Below are 22,506 nucleotides of genomic sequence, written 5' to 3' on the forward strand. Positions count from 1 at the left end.
AAAATCACACCAGGGACTCAATCCAGTTAATGTTTATGCTGAATTTACACCAAACGTCTTACTCTTTACTCTTTTATTCTCTAAACATTAATTCAATAAAAATAAAGTCGCTCTCATATTTTTTTCTTTTGTAAAATAAAAAGAATGTGACTATAGTTTTTCAGTGTTTCCCGGGTGTAGTCCTTGTGTGATGTCATCGATTACAAGTTAAATTAAAAATGTGCTTTTCTGTGATTACATTGTTATAATTTTTAGCAAAATTCAAAGCATTTATCTTCAATGAGTCGTCCGACCTGTAGGGGGCACTTTAAAGGCATTGTGAACATGAAATTCTGATGACTTTTGTTATTTTAAAATTAAAAACATAAATGTATTAAACTTTTAACACTGGTTTTATGTCAAATTTAGTTCCTGATTGATGACATCACACACATCGGCCCAAAATCTGACTGATAAAAATACATTAAAGCACCTTTTTATTTTGTTGAATCAATGTACAGAGGGTCAAAAAAACGTTTCTTTTGTGTAAATTCTACATAAACTTTGACTGGTACGAGTGTCCCCGGTGTGATGTCACTTCCTGTTCTTCACAAATACCTGCTCGATTGGTGTAAAATTATAATATGTACAACAGGTATGAATACACCAAATAAAGTCAACATTAGAACATCATAAAAACCCGTCATACGTCACTTTAAGAGAGAAGCTTGTTTCTATAGTGACGCGTTGTTTACTCGAGTAGTTTGTGGTCGTTTGCCGTAAACCCTTCTGAGTCATAACGAGATCAAAAATGAATCTGTTTCCATCGTTTTAATAGTGATTGGAATACAAAAGTCCATCAGTCATAACGTCATCTCACATTAATCAGAACCACAAAAGGCTGTTCTCTCCAAACACCGTGTATTTACAAAAGTTCAAGTTTATACAACAAAAGTGCATCAGATACAAATATTGCAAATAAAATAAAATCACGTACAATACCATTTCAAAAAAATCCTTTACAACCCCCATGAACCTGGGAAATAATCACAAAATGCCAGCCGTTTTAGGTAGTGTTCACGTCACAATTAAATGCAGGCAAAAAGATTCAGGTAAAACATAGAATATTTGTCTGAAATCGTTACAATTATAATGACACAACATATTTTAACTTTGCAAATTGACCGTATTAAGATTATCCACAAATCTGTGTTTTCAGTTTTACTACAGAAAATATCAAGACTAATATGTCCAAAGTAGTTTAAAAAGCCTAATAAACACATAATGGAAATATTTCACTGCAAACGTTAAATGTCCACTTGTGATTGGCTGGTTTCATTAGGAGGTGGGGCTTAGAGGATCCCTGAGTGACAGGTGGAGCTGCACTTCATTGACCACACGCTCAGGGTCAAATACATGCAGTGCCGATGTTCTCCACGTGGTGGCGCTGTTAAAGCTCCTCTGTTGATTTCCCATTGGACATTGGCTCCTCCTCCTCCTTTCGCCTCCGACGGTTAAAAAAACCAAGCTGGAAAAAAAGAAATAGTCACCTTAAAATAATAAGGGTAATCGTGTTCAAATCAGCCGAAAACAATAAAGTTTCAAAAACTCTGAGCGTGATGGACACATTTGTTATAATGTTTTGTTTCTTAAGGCGATGATCCAATCAGAAAACAGAATGAATGAGTTTCTCATTGTGATGCACCAATCATCAGACGTCTGGATCGTCCAACAAAGTGTCCAATGAGAGACCCTCATGCAGACCCCCGTGCATAACCTCCTGCAGACCCTCCAGCAGACTGTGGTACATAACCTCCTGCAGACTGTGGTACAGACCCTCCAGCAGACTGTGGTACATAACCTCCTGCAGACTGTGGTACAGACCCTCCTGCAGACTGTGGTACATAACCTCCTGCAGACTGTGGTACAGACCCTCCTGCAGACTGTGGTACAGACCCTCCTGCAGACTGTGGTACATAACCTCCTGCAGACCCTCCAGCAGACTGTGGTACATAACCTCCTGCAGACCCTCCTGCAGACTGTGGTACATAACCTCCTGCAGACCCTCCTGCAGACTGTGGTACATAACCTCCTGCAGACCCTCCAGCAGACTGTGGTACAGACCCTCCTGCAGACTGTGGTACAGACCCTCCTGCAGACTGTGGTACATAACCTCCTGCAGACTGTGGTACAGACCCTCCTGCAGACTGTGGTACAGACCCTCCTGCAGACTGTGGTACAGACCCTCCTGCAGACTGTGGTACAGACCCTCCTGCAGACTGTGGTACAGACCCTCCTGCAGACTGTGGTACAGACCCTCCTGCAGACTGTGGTACAGACCCTCCTGCAGACTGTGGTACATAACCTCCTGCAGACCCTCCTGCAGACTGTGGTACATAACCTCCTGCAGACCCTCCAGCAGACTGTGGTACATAACCTCCTGCAGACCCTCCTGCAGACTGTGGTACATAACCTCCTGCAGACCCTCCAGCAGACTGTGGTACAGACCCTCCTGCAGACTGTGGTACAGACCCTCCTGCAGACTGTGGTACAGACCCTCCTGCAGACTGTGGTACAGACCCTCCTGCAGACTGTGGTACAGACCCTCCTGCAGACTGTGGTACAGACCCTCCTGCAGACTGTGGTACAGACCCTCCTGCAGACTGTGGTACAGACCCTCCTGCAGACTGTGGTACAGACCCTCCTGCAGACTGTGGTACAGACCCTCCTGCAGACTGTGGTACAGACCCTCCTGCAGACTGTGGTACATACCCTCGTTCAGACCCTCGTGTAGAGCCTCCTTCAGACCCTCATGCAGACTGTGGTGCAGACCCTTGTGCATAACCTCCAGCAGACCCTCATGCTGACCCTCGTTCAGACCCTCCTGCAGACCCCCTTTTGCAGACCCCAGACCCTCACCAAATGAACCTCATTAGACTGATGCGTGTTTTAGCAACAAAAAACTGAAATGTAACTGAAAAAACGTGTCACTAAATGTCAGACTGTGGAACATTCCAGACAAAGCAGTGACATCTCCATCGTCTCAGTATCGACTTTAATCTGACTTTCCCTCCTCAGTGTCTGGAACCCTCTGACACCGCGTTTCTAATGAATGGAACTGTAATTATCTGTCGTGCGTCACCTTCCACAGAGCAAGCACCAGCAGAGCGAGCAACAGCAAACCCCCCAGAGAACTGCCCAGGATGATCCAGACCGGGACCGAGTGCTCCTCCTCCCGCCGCAGCTCCAGCTCCATCTGAACAACAAGATCACAACCAGATAATCATAGTTTTTATTATTATATTGTTTTATTAGTATTGCAATTGAACTCTTTTGTCAAATGTAATATGTTGTTTTCAGCCGTTTATGCAGATTTCTCTTTACGCGTTTACGTTAGCGATTGGGTCCAGGGCGGCGTTACTATGGTAGGGTTGTTACGGTAATCAGAGGTGTGCTAAAACGTGCAGGTCGAGGCTCAAGTGTTGCACAAAAGGAGAATGTCAAGTGTGAAAAAGCTGCAAGAAACATCACTTTTTATACCCTAGTTTGAACACTTAAACGGCAATGAAAAAGAAACAAATCAAACTCTGTGTAATTGCTCAAACTAAGGTATAAAAAGTGCTGTTTCTGCATCTTTTTTCACACTTTACATTGTCATGTTTGGGCTTGACAAACACAAATTGAATTGAAGATAGATTGTTGTATTTGTTACTGTACTTGAGTAAATTATCAGGGTGATTGTACTTTTTAAAAATCTATTTTTAAACCTGTACCTGTGTTTTATTGAATATAACCCTAGATATTGAACTGTACTTCATGACATTCATTCCTTTTGAAACAAATATCATAAAACAACATAAAGGCTCTGATTTGGCTCAAGCTCTGGTTTAAAACAACTAGATTCAGCTTTAAAGAGCATAATATGATCACATTTTATATCTGTAATGCTACTAAAATCACAATAAAAAACGTATTGAGTAAAAAGTACTCATAGTAATGGGTTTCATCAACAATTTCAGCAGCCGTACTTATAACCGAGTACATTTTTAGCCATGTAACTATTTTTGTACACATTTGCTTTGTTATAGCTCATAATAATCCGCTATTTTTGCAGTCTTTTTGCACGGTTTAAGTTGAAGAATACTGTACATGCTCAATATCACAAATAGAACGTTCTCAACCATTGCGTCTCTAACGTCTATGGTTTTGTTTGCGGTAATCATGACTCTGACCAGCAGATGGCGGCACAGGCTCGGCACAGGCTCGGCACAGACACAACAGTCCTGCAGGAGGTTTGCTCAGATGGGTGGGGCTGTGGGGGTGTGGAGTTGGGGGCGGGGCCGTGTGGGCGGGGCCATGGGTGTGGGGGCACCTCTCTGACGGGCCGCTCCTCCTGCAGGAACAGGACGCTGGACTCGAGCTGAATCCACGCGCATACCACAATCTTCAGGGACTTGAACCTAATCTGAAACGAGAAATTAATATAATGTAAGTAAAATAATGTGCAGCGTAACAGTCTCTTAACGTCAGTACAATAATGTGCAGTGTAACAGTCTCTTAACATCAGTACAATAATGTGCAGTGTAACAGTCTCTTAACATCAGTACAATAATGTGCAGTGTAACAGTCTCTTAACATCAGTACAATAATGTGCAGTGTAACAGTCTCTTAACATCAGTACAATAATGTGCAGTGTAACAGTCTCTGAACATCAGTACAATAATGTGCAGTGTAACAGTCTCTTAACATCAGTACAATAATGTGCAGTGTAACAGTCTCTGAACATCAGTACAATAATGTGCAGTGTAACAGTCTCTTAACATCAGTACAATAATGTGCAGTGTAACAGTCTCTTAACATCAGTACAATAATGTGCAGTGTAACAGTCTCTTAACATCAGTACAATAATGTGCAGTGTAACAGTCTCTGAACATCAGTACAATAATGTGCAGTGTAACAGTCTCTTAACATCAGTACAATAATGTGCAGTGTAACAGTCTCTGAACATCAGTACAATAATGTGCAGTGTAACAGTCTCTTAACATCAGTACAATAATGTGCAGTGTAACAGTCTCTTAACATCAGTACAATAATGTGCAGTGTAACAGTCTCTGAACATCAGTACAATAATGTGCAGTGTAACAGTCTCTTAACATCAGTACAATAATGTGCAGTGTAACAGTCTCTTAACATCAGTACAATAATGTGCAGTGTAACAGTCTCTTAACATCAGTACAATAATGTGCAGTGTAACAGTCTCTTAACATCAGTACAATAATGTGCAGCGTAACAGTCTCTGAACATCAGTACAATAATGTGCAGTGTAACAGTCTCTGAACATCAGTACAATAATGTGCAGTGTAACAGTCTCTTAACATCAGTACAATAATGTGCAGTGTAACAGTCTCTGAACATCAGTACAATAATGTGCAGTGTAACAGTCTCTGAACATCAGTACAATAATGTGCAGTGTAACAGTCTCTTAACATCAGTACAATAATGTGCAGCGTAACAGTCTCTTAACATCAGTACAATAATGTGCAGTGTAACAGTCTCTTAACATCAGTACAATAATGTGCAGCGTAACAGTCTCTTAACATCAGTACAATAATGTGCAGTGTAACAGTCTCTTAACATCAGTACAATAATGTGCAGCGTACAGTCTCTTACTAGAGTCAAAGTTGTAGTTCCCACTGTGAGTAAATCGACAAGTAAAGTATTTTTCTTTATCTCATTTACAGTTTATTATTTTTCACATTAAAACTTTATTTTTTCAATTTGGGTGCACATTTTTTAGTTAATATTTGTTAGAATTTGTGATTTGCACTTTTGGTTAAAGCGCCCCCTAGAGGTCGGACCACTTGTTGAACTAAAATGCAGTTAAGATAAATGTGTTTTGAATTTTAATAAATAATTGTAAAAATATTGTCACAGAATAGCGCATTTTTCAGGTTTATAATTTCACTTCCTGTTTGTAATTGATGATGTCACACTAGGAAATTACCCAGCAAAAAACCCTGGAATGAGTGTCCCTAAAGTGATGTCTGACTGAAAACACTTTAGTTTTAACCAGAAGTCTTTGTTTTTAATCTATTCTGTGTAAAGTTAAAGCAGATCTGAGTAACATCTTCACCATAAACGTCTTTGAAAGTCCCTGTGATGTTAAATAAGTCTTTTGGGGGTGTCTGAAGTGTCGCCCCCTGCTGTCTCGGGGCAGAAAACCAGCCTTGCAACATAACGTCAACCCAAAGATAACTCTCCTGAGAAACCCTGGCTCTTTATTTAATATTTGGCAATGTTTTTGTACGCGACTATACGGTCTAATTATGATAACGAGTCTGTAGTTGAGTTTTAAATTTCCCAGTAACACTTAATAATATGTACACGTTAATTAGTATCTAACATATATTAAAGACTCAATTCTGTCAAAGTAACTACTTTATTCATACTCAAACTCCAAGTCCTTAATTAAATCCTTAATACCCTAACTCTAAATCCTCATGTCTTTATTAAGCCAGACTCGTCCTATAAGTTGTTTTTCCTGATCTTTTTAAGGAGAATTAAAGTGCCGTTATTATAAGTACAGATTTACCTTGTTCAGAGCGGCGGCGTTGAGGAGTCCTCTTATTGAGATCTGGACTTGTTTAGAAACGGGTAAAGTCACTCTGCACTGGACGACCAAACTCCCACTGCGGTTCTGCACAAACACCACAAACACCATCAGCTCCCTCATCAAGAAGGCCCAGAAGATGATGTACTTCCTGCGGCAGCTGAGGAAAGCCAAGCTGCCAGCGCAGATGATGGTGCAGTTCTACGCGGCCATCGTTGAGTCCATCCTCACCTCCTCCATCACCGTGTGGTACGCTGGAGCCAGAGCCAGGGACAAACAGAGACTACAGCACATTGTGCACTCTGCTGAGAAGGTGATCGGCTGCAGACTTCCCTCTCTGCAGGACCTGTACGTCTCCAGGGCTCTGTGACGTGCAGGTTGGATCACAGCCGACCCTTCTCACCCTGGACATGGACTATTTGAGCCACTCCCCTCAGGCAGGAGGCCACTCCCCTCTCCCCTCAGGCAGGAGGCCACTCCCCTCAGGCAGGAGGCCACTCCCCTCTCTCCTCAGGCAGGAGGCCACTCCCCTCAGGCAGGAGGCCCCGGTCCATCCGGACCAGAACCTCCCGCCACAAGAACAGTTTATTTCCCTCTGCGGTTGGACTCATGAACACCTCCAAACACCTGTCACTTTAACTATAATTTAATCACTCATTCCGCTGTACATTTTGTGTACATAATAAGCCTAGTTTTATATTTATCCTATAGCAGATTTTGAATGTTTTTCTTTCTGACTTATACTATATAATCACCAAAGCAAGTTCCTATTTTTTTCCATTCTGTTCATTGACGACGGCAATAAACCTTTTCTGATTCTGATTTTCATTTAATTAAATGTAGGCATTGAAACAAAAAGTAGAACTAAACTAAAGAAAAGTGTCAATTTTTACTGCAAATAATGTATATTATTAATTTACTTATTCAAACAAGGAGCACTTTACTCTCTTGGAAACACGGACAGAAAGTGTAAAGAAACAAATGCACTTGTTCAGAATGTTGCTATTCTTCTCACCAGCTGTGAAAATCCAGACAGATCCTCTCCTTTAACGTGACGGTTCAGTGCGATCTGAGGCACCGAGCACGACCCGGGCCCCTGGAACAAGACACACTCTTACGATTATGATTCACAGGGAGAACGTGCAACGAGACACACGTTTACTGCACTGTAACTACGCTTCACAAGGAGAACGTGGAACTGTACGATTCGCAGGGAGAACGTGGAACTGTACGATTCGCAGGGAGAACGTGGAACTGTACGATTCGCAGGGAGAACGTGGAACTGTACGATTCACAGGGAGAACGTGGTACTGTACGATTCACAGGGAGAACGTGGAACTGGAACTGTACGATTCACAGGGAGAACGTGGAACTGGAACTGTACGATTCACAGGGAGAACGTGGAACTGGAACTGTACGATTCACAGGGAGAACGTGGAACTGGAACTGTACGATTCACAGGGAGAACGTGGAACTGGAACTGTACGATTCGCAGGGAGAACGTGGAACTGTACGATTCGCAGGGAGAACGTGGAACTGTACGATTCGCAGGGAGAACGTGGTACTGTACGATTCACAGGGAGAACGTGGAACTGGAACTGTACGATTCACAGGGAGAACGTGGAACTGGAACTGTACGATTCACAGGGAGAACGTGGAACTGGAACTGTACGATTCACAGGGAGAACGTGGAACTGGAACTGTACGATTCACAGGGAGAACGTGGAACTGGAACTGTACGATTCGCAGGGAGAACGTGGAACTGTACGATTCGCAGGGAGAACGTGGAACTGTACGATTCGCAGGGAGAACGTGGAACTGTACGATTCGCAGGGAGAACGTGGAACTGTACGATTCACAGGGTGAACGTGTGGTACCTGCTCGATACTAGAATCTGTGATGTGGACGAGCTGGTTCCTCTGAGGAGTCACGGACCAAACCTCTGCCCTGAACAAGAGCCCCTCCACCGGGAACACGCCCAGGGTCTGCAACTGCAAGGAAGAAGACAGAAGAAGACGGATGAATACGGACGAAGACGGAAGAAGGCGGAAAAAGAAAGACGGAAAAAAACGGAAGAAGGCGGAAGAAGGCGGAAGACAGATGAATACTGAAGAAGACAGGCAAAGGCAGAGGCCGACACGACAGAGGCCGACAGAGGCCGACAGAGGCCGACAGAGGCCGACAGAGGCCGACAGTAGAACGCAGAGAAAGGCGTAAGAAGGTGGAAGAACACGGAAGAAGTCAGGAGTATGCAGAAGAAGACAGAAGAAGACAGCGTTTGTGGATATTTCTACTGAAAATAGTGAAACGAGCTGTGGCTCAGGCATTGAATAATCCTTACGTAAAATGTGAGGTTAAAGGGCTGCTCAGTTTGCTCCAAAGAAGATGAAGGTTTGATCTGAAATCGCAGCGGATTTGTGTCTCTGTAAAAGAAAAGGCAAATGTCATCAGGACTGATGAGCAGTGTGAGAGGATCAACAGAGATCAACGTCTGGTGCAGAGGAGTGAACGTCTGGTAGAAAGAGGCTGAGGTCAGAAGAAAGACCAAAGAAGACATTTATGGACGAAATAGAGCATTAAACAGTCAATCATTTAAAATGTAACTGTTTAAATGACACAAATGCGGCGTTATTTGTGTTCTTATTTGCTTTTAAACCTGCTCTTGAGCACATTTACCTCGGTGTCTCGTGTTTTAGAACTTAAAATAATGCTTTTGTAGAGAAAATACACATTACATTGCATCAGTCAGGCATTTACTCATCTGGATTTGGTGCCATCTACTGGCAACAGCAGGAATTACCATATGTAGCTAGCATGCTAATCTAAGAATGCAGTTGTAATGAATGATGTAACGGCAAAAATGCTGTCTGGCAACGATTTTTTTCTTTTTAATATTTTCCAAATCAAAAAACATAAAATAACAAAGAAACAAGAAAAGACCAGAACAAAACATTTTAAGTGAGTGTGGGAAGGACTTATAAGCACTTTCTCTCTCTGAATCTGGCTCAAACTTGAAACTGAGTGTTTTCTGAGGCTCGTGAACAGGATGAATTAAACGCCCGTTAATGACACTAATAAACACGACTTTGGGCGTGTTTTCGATGCGGGAACAGCACCTGGTGAAGAGCAGCTCCGTCTGGTATTTCAACGGTAGGTGGATGTCGTTGACGTTGTCGTCGGGGAAACGCTCCTGCCCGTCGCTGAACACAGAACACACGTCAGCATCGGTAAAGGTCCCGCGGTATATTACGTCTGACGAGGAGGCGGCTGACATGGCAACAACTAAAAGCCCATTTAGTGTGGTTTACGCACCTGGTTGTTGTCATGACGATTCGTATGTGGTTCAGAAACACAGATCGATTGAGCTCGAACTCCACGTTAAAGGAGACCTAGAAAAACAAACAATTCTAGTACAAAAGCTGCGACGTCCACGTGATTTATAAAGAGTAGATTTTAAAATGCCAAATACTGAACTTGAAGTGACAGGTCCTCGTGTTTTCCTGTTTTAGATTTAGATCCTTAAACATTTACGTGGGTATTTTTGTTAATCCTGCATTGATATTTGTACTTAAGTAACTAAATGGAGTAGCGTATTTTCCGCACTATAAGGCGCACTTAAAAGCTTTATAATCCAGTGCTCCTTATATATGGATTAATTCTGGTTGTGTTTACTGACCTCAGAGCGATTTTGTGTGGCACACGTTTTGTTTCTTTTAATGCGCCTTATAGTCCGTTGCGCCTTATATATGAAAAATGATGATGAAAATAGACCATTCAGTGACAGTGCGCCTTATAGTGCGGAAAATACGTTACTGACTAAACAACTCCATAAACCACTGGTAAATACTTTCATCATGGTTATAGTGTCATACCTCAGAGCGTGAAAAACAACTAGAGCTGATAGTGTCATAAAGTCTCCACTAGTTTACATTTAGTCTGCTGAATGTAAAAAGTCCAGTATTGGTCGCTATGCAACCTTTAGAACCAACTCTACATCGCTCTTCGATTGCAGCTTCAACAACAGAGCACGGGATGTTCTAAATGTCCTTGAAAATGATACAAACTTAGTCATTAAAGCCTGTCCGCTCTGACCTGGGACAGTGACTTCATGAAGGGGGCGCTGATGTTACAGCTCCTCCTGCTGGTGGTCCTGTCGTCAGAGGAGCAGTCGATCTGGATGTCCGACTGGTCCTGAGGATAAATGTACCAGGGAGTCACGAATATTGAGACTAGATATCAATAAACTGAAGTATAAACTGCTCTTTATTTATAATTAGTCGGTGTGTTCTTATGCATGTCCCGGTTGAGGTTCCACTTATTATCGTGCAAAAAGTGAATGTAAATTGTAACGTGAATTCAGAAAATTAAACAAAAATGCAGAAATATCACCGCAATTTAAATGTCATCTATTTATCAAATTGGAAAATTTTCTTATACAGCTCAATATGTTGCTATATCAATACCAGACATTCTTGCATTCTTGCACCTATAAAGAGTTCATTTTGGATTATTTTTAATGTATTTTTTTTAGTAAGTTCAAATAAAGATGAGTGTATAAGGATGGAATCATATCTTATGCTCTAAAATCGATTTTGCGTAGCCTCCTATGAGTTTATTTTTTTACTATTTTTATGGCATTTTTCTGTGTTTGCAAAATAACATAAAAAATAGGAAAAAGGGGTTTCATTCATAAACAAGTAATGAACACGGTTTTCCATGCTAGTTTGATATTTATTTTATTTATTTGGCTTCGGGGTTACCTTGACGATGAGGCTGTTGAAGATGAGGTTCTCTGACGCGGTGATGTGGACCGTTGCTCCGTAGGCGTTCTCTCCCTTGTTCTCCATGTGGGCGACGACCACCAGCTTCCTCCGGCCGGACTCCATCACGTACTCCAGCACGTCCGACGCCCCCTGCTGGTGACACACGGACCACAGCGTTGCCCCCGCCCGGCTGCAGAACTCACTGCGGAACAAAGACGTTCAAAGGTAAACGCTGCGCTCCGACTGCTCTGTAAACAACAACACCGTACACAAACAGCATCTCCATAAACAGACATAAACAATATTTTAACCACGCATCGGGAATGTGCGAAAAATATTCCCGTACATGGTTAAGCAAGTTTGAGCCATAAATATCACTTCATAGCTTTGTTTGGGAGATTACATTTTGACGTTTCTGACTGTTTTGCGGTCACTTTTAATAGATAAGTTGTTATCTTAAGTTCAGGAAATGTAGAAATACTACTAAATTCATTGTTACCGTATTTTCTGGACTATAAGTCGCACCAGCCAAAAAATGCATAATAGAGAAGAAAACATATATAAGTCGCACTGGAGTATGAAATGCGGTTGCATTTGTGAAAATAACAAACAATATCACATATAAGTCGCTCCGGAGTATAAGTATATAAGTATAAGTCGCACCCCGAAATAAATACTGTGAAAAAAGGTGCAACTTATAGTCCGGAAAATATGGTATTTATAATTGCAGCTGTATTTTAGTTGTATAATCTATTTTTCTTTACGATTCGTTTGGAGAACCAGAGCGACTCAACAACAAATTGAAAATATATAATAAGCGACAGAACGACACAAACGTCACACCTGAGCTCTAGTAGATAGTAGTACGTGTAACCTACACGTACAAAAGTATGAGATATATACATGAGATATTATAAAGCGTGTTACTGACCGTAGCGTTGGCAGGTCCGTGTGGCTGTGCAGGATCAGGTCCGGGACACAACTGTCCTCCTGCTCACAGCCGTTCCAAAAGGGAAGCTACAAACACCGCAACAAAAAGACATTTATGTTACGGACGGTTAATATATACGATATAAACGAGCGCCGAATGGAGAAAAAAAAGGCTGCGTGATCGAGCTACGTCGTCCCAATAACAATATTCCGACGAGCGACGTGTCTTTAAACACATCAGAGGTGAAATGTAAAAGTAAGTGCAGAAATGTCACTTTATACACTTATTTGCGACATAATTCAACATTATTCTTTACATTTTTATTGTTAATCAGCTTTTTGTAGCATTTTTTTGTTTTGTTTTTACAAACGCTTTACACAATATTCACATTTTGGATATCTTACACAATATTAGCTAAAGTTTGATATTTTGCCCACCTTTGCTAACGCCTAGAGACGCATTGACACTGATTATGAAGGATAAAAACATTATTAATGATTGGGAATTGGAAGTTGGAGGACAGGAAGCAGCACTTAAAACTATGACTTAGTGATTATGATGATTATATTTCAGACTTTACTACAAATATTGCTTATTTTTCCCACAGTTTTTTTTTTTTTATAACAATATTACTTCCTGGTTGGACTCGAGCAGAAAATGCAACATAGATAATTCCACAACTGTTACCTAGCAAACAGCCAAGATCCTTATAAATTACACTATATTTATGATTTAATAAATAATAATACCATATAACACCTTTATTACACACCCAACGCGAAGTAAAAATGTGTAAACATCAATAAATAAGATAAGAACTAATCGATATAATTAACACGAAACAATAAAAAGTTAAAGAAATGTTGATACTAACAAAGAGGAATGAAATAACCCCCTGTTTCTGTTGTTAAGCTGTTTTAGAGCTATATTGTGTCTCTATATCTATATCAAAACGTAAAATTATGATCTATTTATGTTTAAGTTCAATAATAAATAATAAGTACTTGAAAAAAGTATGACTCTGTTAAAATAATATAGTAAGTGCCTCACCTCGGCCCTCAGAACAGTGGACCAGTCCGGATCCAAAATGGCTCCTTCCTCTTTGTTTGCCAGCCCAGTTTCCAGCACCACGACGATCGGCCGTCCATAATCTGCACTCTCCTGTTCCAGAGCAAATATTTAGTCTGTTTTTAATACTTTTTTCAACTTTTATGGATTTTTTTTTTCTTCTTCTTTTGGTTCTTACCTGTACCGAGAAGCCCAGCCTCTGACAGCGCTGCCCCCCGGTGGTCAGAGTCAGGTTGCGCGGCTGAGTTCGGGACGATTCGTTCAAAACGGCTCGGGGCGGAAACCTCTTCTCGTCCAACACCAGACTGTACCAAGCGGCTGCAGCGGGGCAATCCACAGGGCGTTTATCATTATCATTGATTTATTTGAAATTTTAGCCTGTTATTTAACCAGGAAAGTCCCACTGAAATGATAATTTTCAAGGGAGAAAAGACGGCAGCACGGATCATGACATTGAGACACGCACAAAACAATTTTATTTTACATTCTTTTCATATTTTTTTGCTTGCTTATTTGACAGTCTAAAAAATTTTCCTGGTACTGTTAGTGTTTTTTTAACTTGTCCATTGTAAAGTGTTTGTATATTTGGTTGTTTTTCATGTTTTACAGTGCGCTGTGAGATTTTTGCAAAAAAAATTCCATGTGTTTTTCAAACTAAAAATGACAAATAAACTAAAACTAAAAACTAAAACTATGACAAACATTTATTAAATAACAGATACAAGCGCAAAACAACAAAAAATACTCAAGTAAAAGTAAAGTATCACATGAACAATAAAATAAAAGTGTTGAAGAACTTTCCTTCCGTTTCCTTTTTGAGACCTAGCGTCAAATGAAGAATCGTTCTAATTTTTGGTCAAAGGAAGCGACCGAATCAACATTTTATCAAGTCATTTTTAAGTATATATTTTTGTTTGTTGGTTTGAAATAAAACAACCTGCTGACCTTTGGGCTTCTAGTATGAACCATTTCTAGGTGTGTTCTCTCGTAATTGTGTTTTCGATTATCGCCTGTATTGCCCCCGTGTCCTGGCGTTGCTAGCGTTGCCGGCGTTACGGTCGTGTTGCCGGCGTTACGGTCGTGTTGCCGGCGTTACGGTCGTGTTGCCGGCGTTACGGTCGCGTCGCACTCACCCACATCCGTCCGGGCCTGCCTCCTGGTCCGGGCCTCCAGACTCAGACACACCGTCACGGACATGCACGTGACCTCTCGCCCTCCGCGCACGCAGTCTTTGTTGAACAGGTTGACCTTCTCGGGCTCGAAGGTCAGCCGAGCCCGGACCCGCACCACGCCCCGCGACCTGCCGACGTGGGAGGAAAAACACAGCAGGTTTAATCCCAACAGAGCGGTCATTTTGTAGCTTTCCGTCGTCGCGATTCTCTGGAGGAGCTACGCCGTGAAAAGAGCTTTAAAACTCACCAGACAACGACGGCGGCCCCCAGCGCGCCCACGGACAGGTCCACCAGCCCGTCGGAGTTCAGGTCCAGGACGCCGTGAAGACTCTGGCCGAAGTACCGCAGCCCGGAGCTGAACCCGGAGGCCGAGATCCTCTACAAAGACAGAGCAGACCGTCAGCGCCGCCATCGAGCACAAGATCAGAATGAACAGGTTTATACCCGATTATAAGGTCTGATGATCGCCGTGTGTTTACAGCGCAAAAGAAATGTGATCATCTAAAGCACCTAGTGGCACTAATCATTCAGACAGCCACTCTACTAAATATGTATGTATAAATAAATGGGAAAGAGAGGGTCATTTTGTTTTGACTGATAAAGAATGGGAACATCTGTACATTTCACCACAAAGTCACAAGTCTGGAAAGAATTGTGTTGGAAGAACTCAAAGTGCTCATTATTCAATTTTCGAACTGTGTATTTGGGGCTCAAAACTCCTGCCGTGGACAACGTGAACGGATACTTTTGAAACGTGCTTATGGCGGCAGGAAAAATAAGCCATGACAAAGAAATGGACGACGCAAACATCGACAAAAGTAAACTGAAGATGTCACATGTCCTATCACTCTTAATCAGCTTATTATTATTGTTATTCTTTAATTATGTCTGTTGAAACTCACACACAACAATCTGTTTAGAGGTTTGTTTATCTATTTTAGTTATTGGCATTTTGTATTTGTATTTGTGTATTCCCCTGTCATGGTAATAATAGTAAAGTACAATATTTTGCTACGTTAAAATGTCTGAACGTCTAATGTGCCACTGACAAAATAAGAAATAATAATAAAGCAACAGAATTCCAGTAAAAAAAAGTTTCTAAATGTGCAATATTTTTGAAAAACATGATTTGCAACAAATACAAAGTCAAACAAAATACTTAAGTCTGTGTAATTTGTCAAATAAGTAATGTGTTCGATTCTAAAGCTCAGATCTTATTGTACTACATAAAAATAAAATACAAATACCAATTCTGCATTCACTGAAGTCAATATGTAATTATAGTGACAAAAATGTATCTCTCAATTTGTTTTGGCATTTTCTCAATCACAATATTTTAACAATTCATTCTGAATGTGCTCAAATGTGTCAGTAAATGTGAATAAAAGATCAAATTAATCACAAAAAGAGCAGAAATATCCATTTATACATTTGTTTTGGAAGATTACAACTGTTTAGTAGTTCACGGCCGATACACTTGATATTCTTTCGCACATCCCCGAACAACAATTGCGATATTACTCATTTCTCATCGATATTTAAACGTACCTGTTTGAACTGGGGCCGGATGGAGCGGTCCTGCCCGTGGAACACATACACCGCCCCCTGGTGTTCGTCCTCCAGCGGCGCGCCCACCGCCAGCTCCTTGAAGCCGTCACCGTTCATGTCAGGCAGATCGGACAGAGCGGAACCGAAGCGCGCGTTATGGGTGAGGCCGGAGGGCTCCAGCGCCCCCTGCAGGACAAACGACAACTGCAACGAGCGCACAAGCGCAGAGGCGGCGATTAAACGACTAATTGTTGAAAAATAATGGTAGATACAGCAGATAAACTCTTTGCATGTATCGCTCAGTTTCCTAATGCCTTCTGAGCGTCCGAATTATTCACGGCGATGAGTTTATAAGCGCTTTTTCACAGCCTTTAGAAGCCAGAGCTAACAACAGCTAGCATGCTAACAGCACACTTCCTGTTTCACGGAGAATGCATTTATAATTGGATACAAAGAGCGCAAATTGGTCTCATTTTCCCCCAAAGAGCTGCTTGTACAATACATCTGGACTAGGGAAAGACTATTTCACAGAGTATTCATAGAGTATTTCACACAGATTTTGACAACTATTTGTGTTTAATGGGCTGTTTTTGATAAAGAAATGATCTGATTATTGTCAACAGGATCAATTCAAATCCATTTCTTATTTTTATTTATTTTGTGACTGTAGTTATATATTTGTGTTTGCTTAAGACTGGGAATTGAACTCAAAACCTTTAGTCAGAATGTCACAATGAACGTGCTAAAATAACCCCACAAACTATAGGAAAAGTACTTTCTACTTTTCAGTGCAGTTAAAAAATGTAGTGGAGTAGAAAATACAGATTTCTACTCTCAAATGTAACGCGGCAAAAGTTGAACGTGTCCACTGTAAAAATTACTTAACTAATGTGCAGATTTCGACAAATGTTACTTTAGTACTTTTACTTTGCACTTTGTTACTTTCCACCGTTGATATTAACGTATAAATATATAAAACACATACAAAAAGAGTGTTTTATGACAGACAGTTGCATTATTACATAAAAATGTCAAAAACAATCAACAATTGCAGATTTTAATCCAAAAAAATCACATTATTCATAAATATTTTCCATACAGAAGCCTCCGCTCACCACATTTCAACGTTAATTTAGTTGACAAAGCATTTCAAAAGTCTCGTAATAATCGATTTGACTCGTCGACCACGTTGAGGCCGTTACTTTAGCGTTGCATGGGACAGACCTTACCTTAGCAGTGACGCCGTAGACATAGACCTTGCCCCGCTCCCAGCCCTGAGTGTAAAACATCGGCGCCGACACGAGCAGCGCGTCCGTTTCTCCGTCGCCGTTTATGTCCACGGACAGCAACACGCTCCCGAAGTATGAGCCGATCTGGGAACAGAACACGGGACAGAACACAGTTAATATTGAACAAAGAGCAAAACACAACACGTGATAATATCTCGTGGCCACGTGAAACTATTATATTTTGTTAATATCACCTGCGGGGCTCCGTACTATTGTACTTTTATAACGGAATAAAAGTTGAAATACAGTGATTGAAAGCTTCTAAATTGAGAATATTTAGGAATTAAGTGTATTATTGATGCAAATCTGTAACGTTCATTATTTATTTTGCCATTTTTATTTAAAAATGCCACTTTTTTTAGTAGTTTGGCGTGTGTTTTAGAGTCTCTATGATCCAGATAAGGATTTGGAAACACAATTATGATTATTTAAATGTCGACTAGTCAGGATTGTTCCAATTAGTTGTTGAGGCCCTGCAGTAAAAACCAATCAACGACTTGTTTCTGCGCTGAAGTATCAACAGTGCAATGCCTTTAGCGGGAATCAAACCGTAAACCTTTGGGTTACAGCGGCTACAACCGAGACTACAACTACTGCTTCTACATCTATTCAGTTCAATTTATTTTTGCAACGCTCAAAATCACGAGCAGTTTCCTCGTGGGTGTTCATTGTTGATTTAACCAACAGGAGGTAAGAGAATAAAACGGTGAAACTAATATCTACAACTCTACTTTTACTAGCTGGCTGTGATCCTCCAGTCGTTTAGTCAATGAATCAGTCCATGGCATTTCGATTGATCAAAGTGAGATTTGGGAATGAACTGTGGATTTATTCTTCCTTTTTACACAAAGATAAATTATGCATTGTACGACTTGTTGGGTCAAATATATAGTGATAGTTTAAAATCCCTTTAAGTCGACTCATTGATGTCTTTAGTCAGTTACTTATTTATTAGTCTAACTCTGAGTGATAGTTCCAGGCCACTGTTCAGTCACAGGATCCAAAGTCAATATTAAGTTACAAGAGCCACAGTGTTGTTGTTTGAAAAGAGTCTTTACGGGGCAAATGTTAAATCTATTAACTGCAATATAATCCTCACAGTGGGACATTCAAGTAACTGACTGATTATGTTTACAATGAATACATTCAAAATATCAGCCTCAAAATTGGAAACTATTATTACATTTATGTTATTACATTACATTTCTTTACATCACAAATGTCAAGTATTGATTCAGACATTTTACAGTAAAGTTGTTGCTCTGAATGAGTTTGTGTGATTCCATCTGGTTTTAATGAGAGTCTGATCCTCTGGGCAAGAGTCCGGATCATCCCAGACTCCATGTGTCCCACACGTACGCATAGTTTCCACCTCAGCACCGTGCAGAGGGAACCAGGTCTGAACCAGGTCTAAACCAGGTCTGAGCCAGGACTAAACCAGGTTTAAATCAGGACTAAATCAGGACAAAATACACACTGGCATCTCATGTTTTAGAACTTAATATTTGTTGTTTATAACAAACAAAATGGCATTTGGATCTACTGGCGGCAGAGGGAATTGCACACAGTTCAATGTAAACATTTCAGTGAATGTCTAGCTGGACTCTCACTTCTTGGTCTCGGAACGCTGCCATCAAACTAACGTGAATGAAGCTAAATACAACTCCAGGTATGTTTTTGATGAGAGAACAATGTTAGAAGACGGTCCCTTTAGTATAATATCTGTCCTATAAGACACTGGAGACATTTTAGGACCGTGCGAATCTACTCCACAGCAAACCAGCAGAAACATGGCGTATGTAACTGTAGAAAAACATTCAAGTTACAGGTCAAATCAGTATTCAAAGTATTTTTAAGCAATGAAAACACCTGTAATCAAATAAATGCTATGTAGATACTTTAATACCAGACTGTGGAACCTTCCAAGCCAAGCAACATCTTTGTCATCACAAACGTTCACAAACTGCTAAAACAGAGCGTCTCTTCTTCCTTGGTCGTGAGTCCCACCTTTCCTCTCGTCCCGTCGACTAAAGGGTGTGGTCGCGCCGTACCTGTTGCCCCGGGAGGGACTGCAGCACGGTCAGGTTGCCGTTGTTTTTCAGGGTGAAGACGAGGACTTTGCCCGTGTGGTTGAACCGCGGCGCTCCGGCCACGTAGACCTGAGGGCCGTGAGAGAAGGTGAGCGAGCCCAGCGAGTAACCTGCAGCAGAAGGGCGGGGCCAGGTGAGGAGGGATGTGAGGATGTGAGGATGTCGAAGGCTCGAGGCCCGATAGGAGCACAGTTTGAGTCTCGCGGTGGACTGCTCGTGGCCTAATCCTAACCCTCGCAGTATGGTGGAGAGACAAAAAGAATTGCAGATAGGACACGTAAAGGGTTGTAGAGATAGAACACTTTTATCTTTTAACATCTCTTTGCAAGCGTTCGGTACAAATAAATACTTCAATATATATATTAAAAAAATTGTAAATATAAAAGTGCTAAAACGGTCGTGTCTTCATGGTCTATGTCGTTAGGGTTTTTTTTGTTTTTTTTTAAGCTGTTGCTGCAATGAAAACGCCGAGCAAAGGAGCTTGAAATTCTATATTATTGAGAGACTTTTACAAGACGACACAAAATCCACATATTTCGTTTATTGTTACATTCCTACTTCTGAAACATTTAGGGTTAATTCAGGTAAAATAAGTTGTATCTGCTTTATGGAGTCACTAAACTGGACTGAAAAAAAATTGTTAGACCATGCATGTCTATAATATTCGTTAGTAATTGAGTCCAGTCCTTAAAGGTTGGTGCAGAATCTTTCATTTCACTCCAAGTTAGAGTTAACAAGAAAAGTCACGTACAAGGCAATAAAAAAACATCTCTAATTGAATAAAACATTGATGCATTTAACGTCGTATCGCGGAACATTCCGGGTAAAGTGATTACGTTTTCATGGCGACAAGCAGGTTTGTATGCTGTGCACTTTAAAGTTTGAGTTTGATCCTCACTTTTGCATCGTAAATAAGTTGTATTGTGTGCGGTCCTTTCCAACGAAGCAGAGACGTAAAGAAGATGCATGTTCTGGAGAGTGAAGGTTCTTACCCAGATAGGCTCCGTGGTTCTTGAGCTCTTCCGGGAACTCATCCTGATACGAGGACTTCGGAGGCACCACTTTGCCCTGTTTAGTCTCCTTCAGCACGGCTCCGGTCCAGTCGTACGCGCCCACGGCTCCAAGGAGAACGCCGTCCTGATGAGAAACAACACGGCTGGAAAGATAAATGCCATATTTTCCGGATTATAAATCGCACCTTTTTTAATAGTTTGGCCGGGGTGCGACTTATACTCCAGAGCGACTTATATGTGATATTATTAACACACTATTATATTATTTTGTTCTTTTCACACTGACAACCACAAGAGGGCGCTCTAGGCTCTAAGCGACGCAGAAGAAGAATCTGCACTTCCTCTACCTCTGGAGTTTGTGGAGTTGTTTAGAAGTGACACAGAGGAAGAAGAATTCAATGGATTTAGTGATTTGGGGTAAAACTGATGCTTTGGTAAACTTGTTAGCATGTTCTTTATGCTATAGTTATCTGAATAACTGTTAATATGTTACGTTAACATACCAGACACTTACCACAGTTCTGCCTGTGCGTCATGTAGCTGAAGGTGTTAGCGTTAGCATACGTACACCTATTCACCATGTTCTCTCATCTGTTATTATTTTAAATTGCATTTCAAGATGAAATGTCTGTTCTTGGTCCTGGATTTTATCAAATAAATTTCCCCCAAAAAATGCGATTTATACTCCAGTGCAATTTGTAATCCAGAAAATACTTAGAACCTTCTTCGTGTTTACATTCTGCGTTTGCCAGGAGATGCAGAACCAGCACAATTTGCTAACCATTTGTATGTAACTGTCATAATAATCAATCCAGTTTAGCCATTTTCTACACACACCGATTATTAAGTTATAGTATTTTGTAAATACCAATTTTATGGTAAAAAGTCTCTGATTTGTGAAAAAATAAACGTATTAAACTGTGCGACAAACATGACGCTGTTTTAATCCTATACCTTGAATTTCAGACCGCAAAATAATAACTACTTCAATAAAAAGTATTCAGAAGTAAACGAACGAAACAACAATACATCTTCAAAGTATTCGTCCGGACAATGGTTGAAATAAAGATAATTCGAGGCACTTTTCTTCCTCAAATTTGCTTTTTATAACGTTGTTTATCACCGAAACCGCCAAAAACGTAGGCTCCTCGCTGAATCATCAGCCTGTACATACACTATCTTTACATAAATCATCATTCACGAACCCTCTGATGTTTTGTAACGTCTCCCTTTCTCTGTAATCGTAAACTTAATTAAACCAGTGCAGTTTCTTCCTTTAGACATCTCGTACAATTTTGCGCCAGAAATAACTCTGTGTAAGATTTGTAGCCAGCGTTTGAGGTATGTATCGGAGCATTTGGAAAACACATGTGGAGCGGATGAACGGCGAGTAAATCTGAGCAGACGAGGGCTTAGTTTGAGTAATAGTCGAGGACAAAAGAGCGTTTTAGTCAAGAGTCGCTTTTCACGACAAATTGCTTTATAATTTGGATGTTTTCAGTCACTTTTTAGTCATGATTTGGCTGTAGTTTTCTGAGATGATGTCGTCAAACCTGAAGCCATAATTACTATATTTACTTTCTTAACCGATGGCATTTTTTTAAGCTCAATATTTATTAAACTGCAAGATTAATTATCGTGATATCGGTGCGTTCACAAACACACAAGAATGCAGGCGAGTCTAATCTAAGGATGTCAAGATTATTAGGTCAATCGATAATTGTGATTATTTATGTCACAATATGATCGTAAAGACAAAAATTATAATTGGGCATTTTTAGAAGCGCAATAAAAAAAAAATTAAATTAATTTGAAAGAAAAGTAAACATTTCCGAACTAAATTATTTTTTTTTTGTCAGTTCAATTAAAATAAATGAACAAATTCAAAAGAAAAAAATAATATTTTTGACTCAGCTTTTCCTAAAAAAAAACAACCTAAATGTAAAGTGCTTTTGTTATCTTGCTGTTCATGTCAAATTGATCATTCAGAAAGTTTGATTTGATAAAGCAGGTCATGTACTGAGGAGTGAAAACAAGAAGGAA

At 40.6% G+C, this 22,506-nt stretch overlaps 1 protein-coding gene across 2 annotated transcripts in view; it reads right to left on the bottom strand.

The window, feature by feature from the left end:
• Positions 1-799: 799 nt before the first annotated feature.
• The window catches only part of itga11b (integrin, alpha 11b), a 42,476-nt gene continuing 20,769 nt past the window's right edge, over positions 800-22,506 (bottom strand). For both annotated transcript variants that reach the window (XM_072435608.1, XM_072435609.1), the window contains 20 exons: positions 20,443-20,587; positions 19,412-19,560; positions 17,301-17,444; positions 16,072-16,275; positions 14,771-14,901; positions 14,485-14,651; positions 13,530-13,669; positions 13,334-13,444; positions 12,284-12,369; positions 11,350-11,554; positions 10,682-10,780; positions 9,902-9,978; positions 9,706-9,789; positions 8,931-9,012; positions 8,467-8,580; positions 7,605-7,685; positions 6,572-6,676; positions 4,352-4,444; positions 3,122-3,235; positions 800-1,507 (listed from right to left, as the gene is read on the bottom strand). In XM_072435608.1, coding sequence (XP_072291709.1) covers positions 1,430-1,507; positions 3,122-3,235; positions 4,352-4,444; positions 6,572-6,676; positions 7,605-7,685; positions 8,467-8,580; positions 8,931-9,012; positions 9,706-9,789; positions 9,902-9,978; positions 10,682-10,780; positions 11,350-11,554; positions 12,284-12,369; positions 13,334-13,444; positions 13,530-13,669; positions 14,485-14,651; positions 14,771-14,901; positions 16,072-16,275; positions 17,301-17,444; positions 19,412-19,560; positions 20,443-20,587 — 2,409 coding nt within the window. In that variant the 3' untranslated portion in view covers positions 800-1,429. The remainder of the gene's footprint in view (positions 1,508-3,121; positions 3,236-4,351; positions 4,445-6,571; positions 6,677-7,604; positions 7,686-8,466; positions 8,581-8,930; positions 9,013-9,705; positions 9,790-9,901; positions 9,979-10,681; positions 10,781-11,349; positions 11,555-12,283; positions 12,370-13,333; positions 13,445-13,529; positions 13,670-14,484; positions 14,652-14,770; positions 14,902-16,071; positions 16,276-17,300; positions 17,445-19,411; positions 19,561-20,442; positions 20,588-22,506) is intronic.

This window comes from Eucyclogobius newberryi, unplaced genomic scaffold (assembly GCF_026437365.1).
Source record: "Eucyclogobius newberryi isolate DKJ021-1_F unplaced genomic scaffold, fEucNew1.0.hap1 SCAF_7, whole genome shotgun sequence".
Lineage (NCBI taxonomy): Eukaryota > Metazoa > Chordata > Actinopteri > Gobiiformes > Gobiidae > Eucyclogobius > Eucyclogobius newberryi.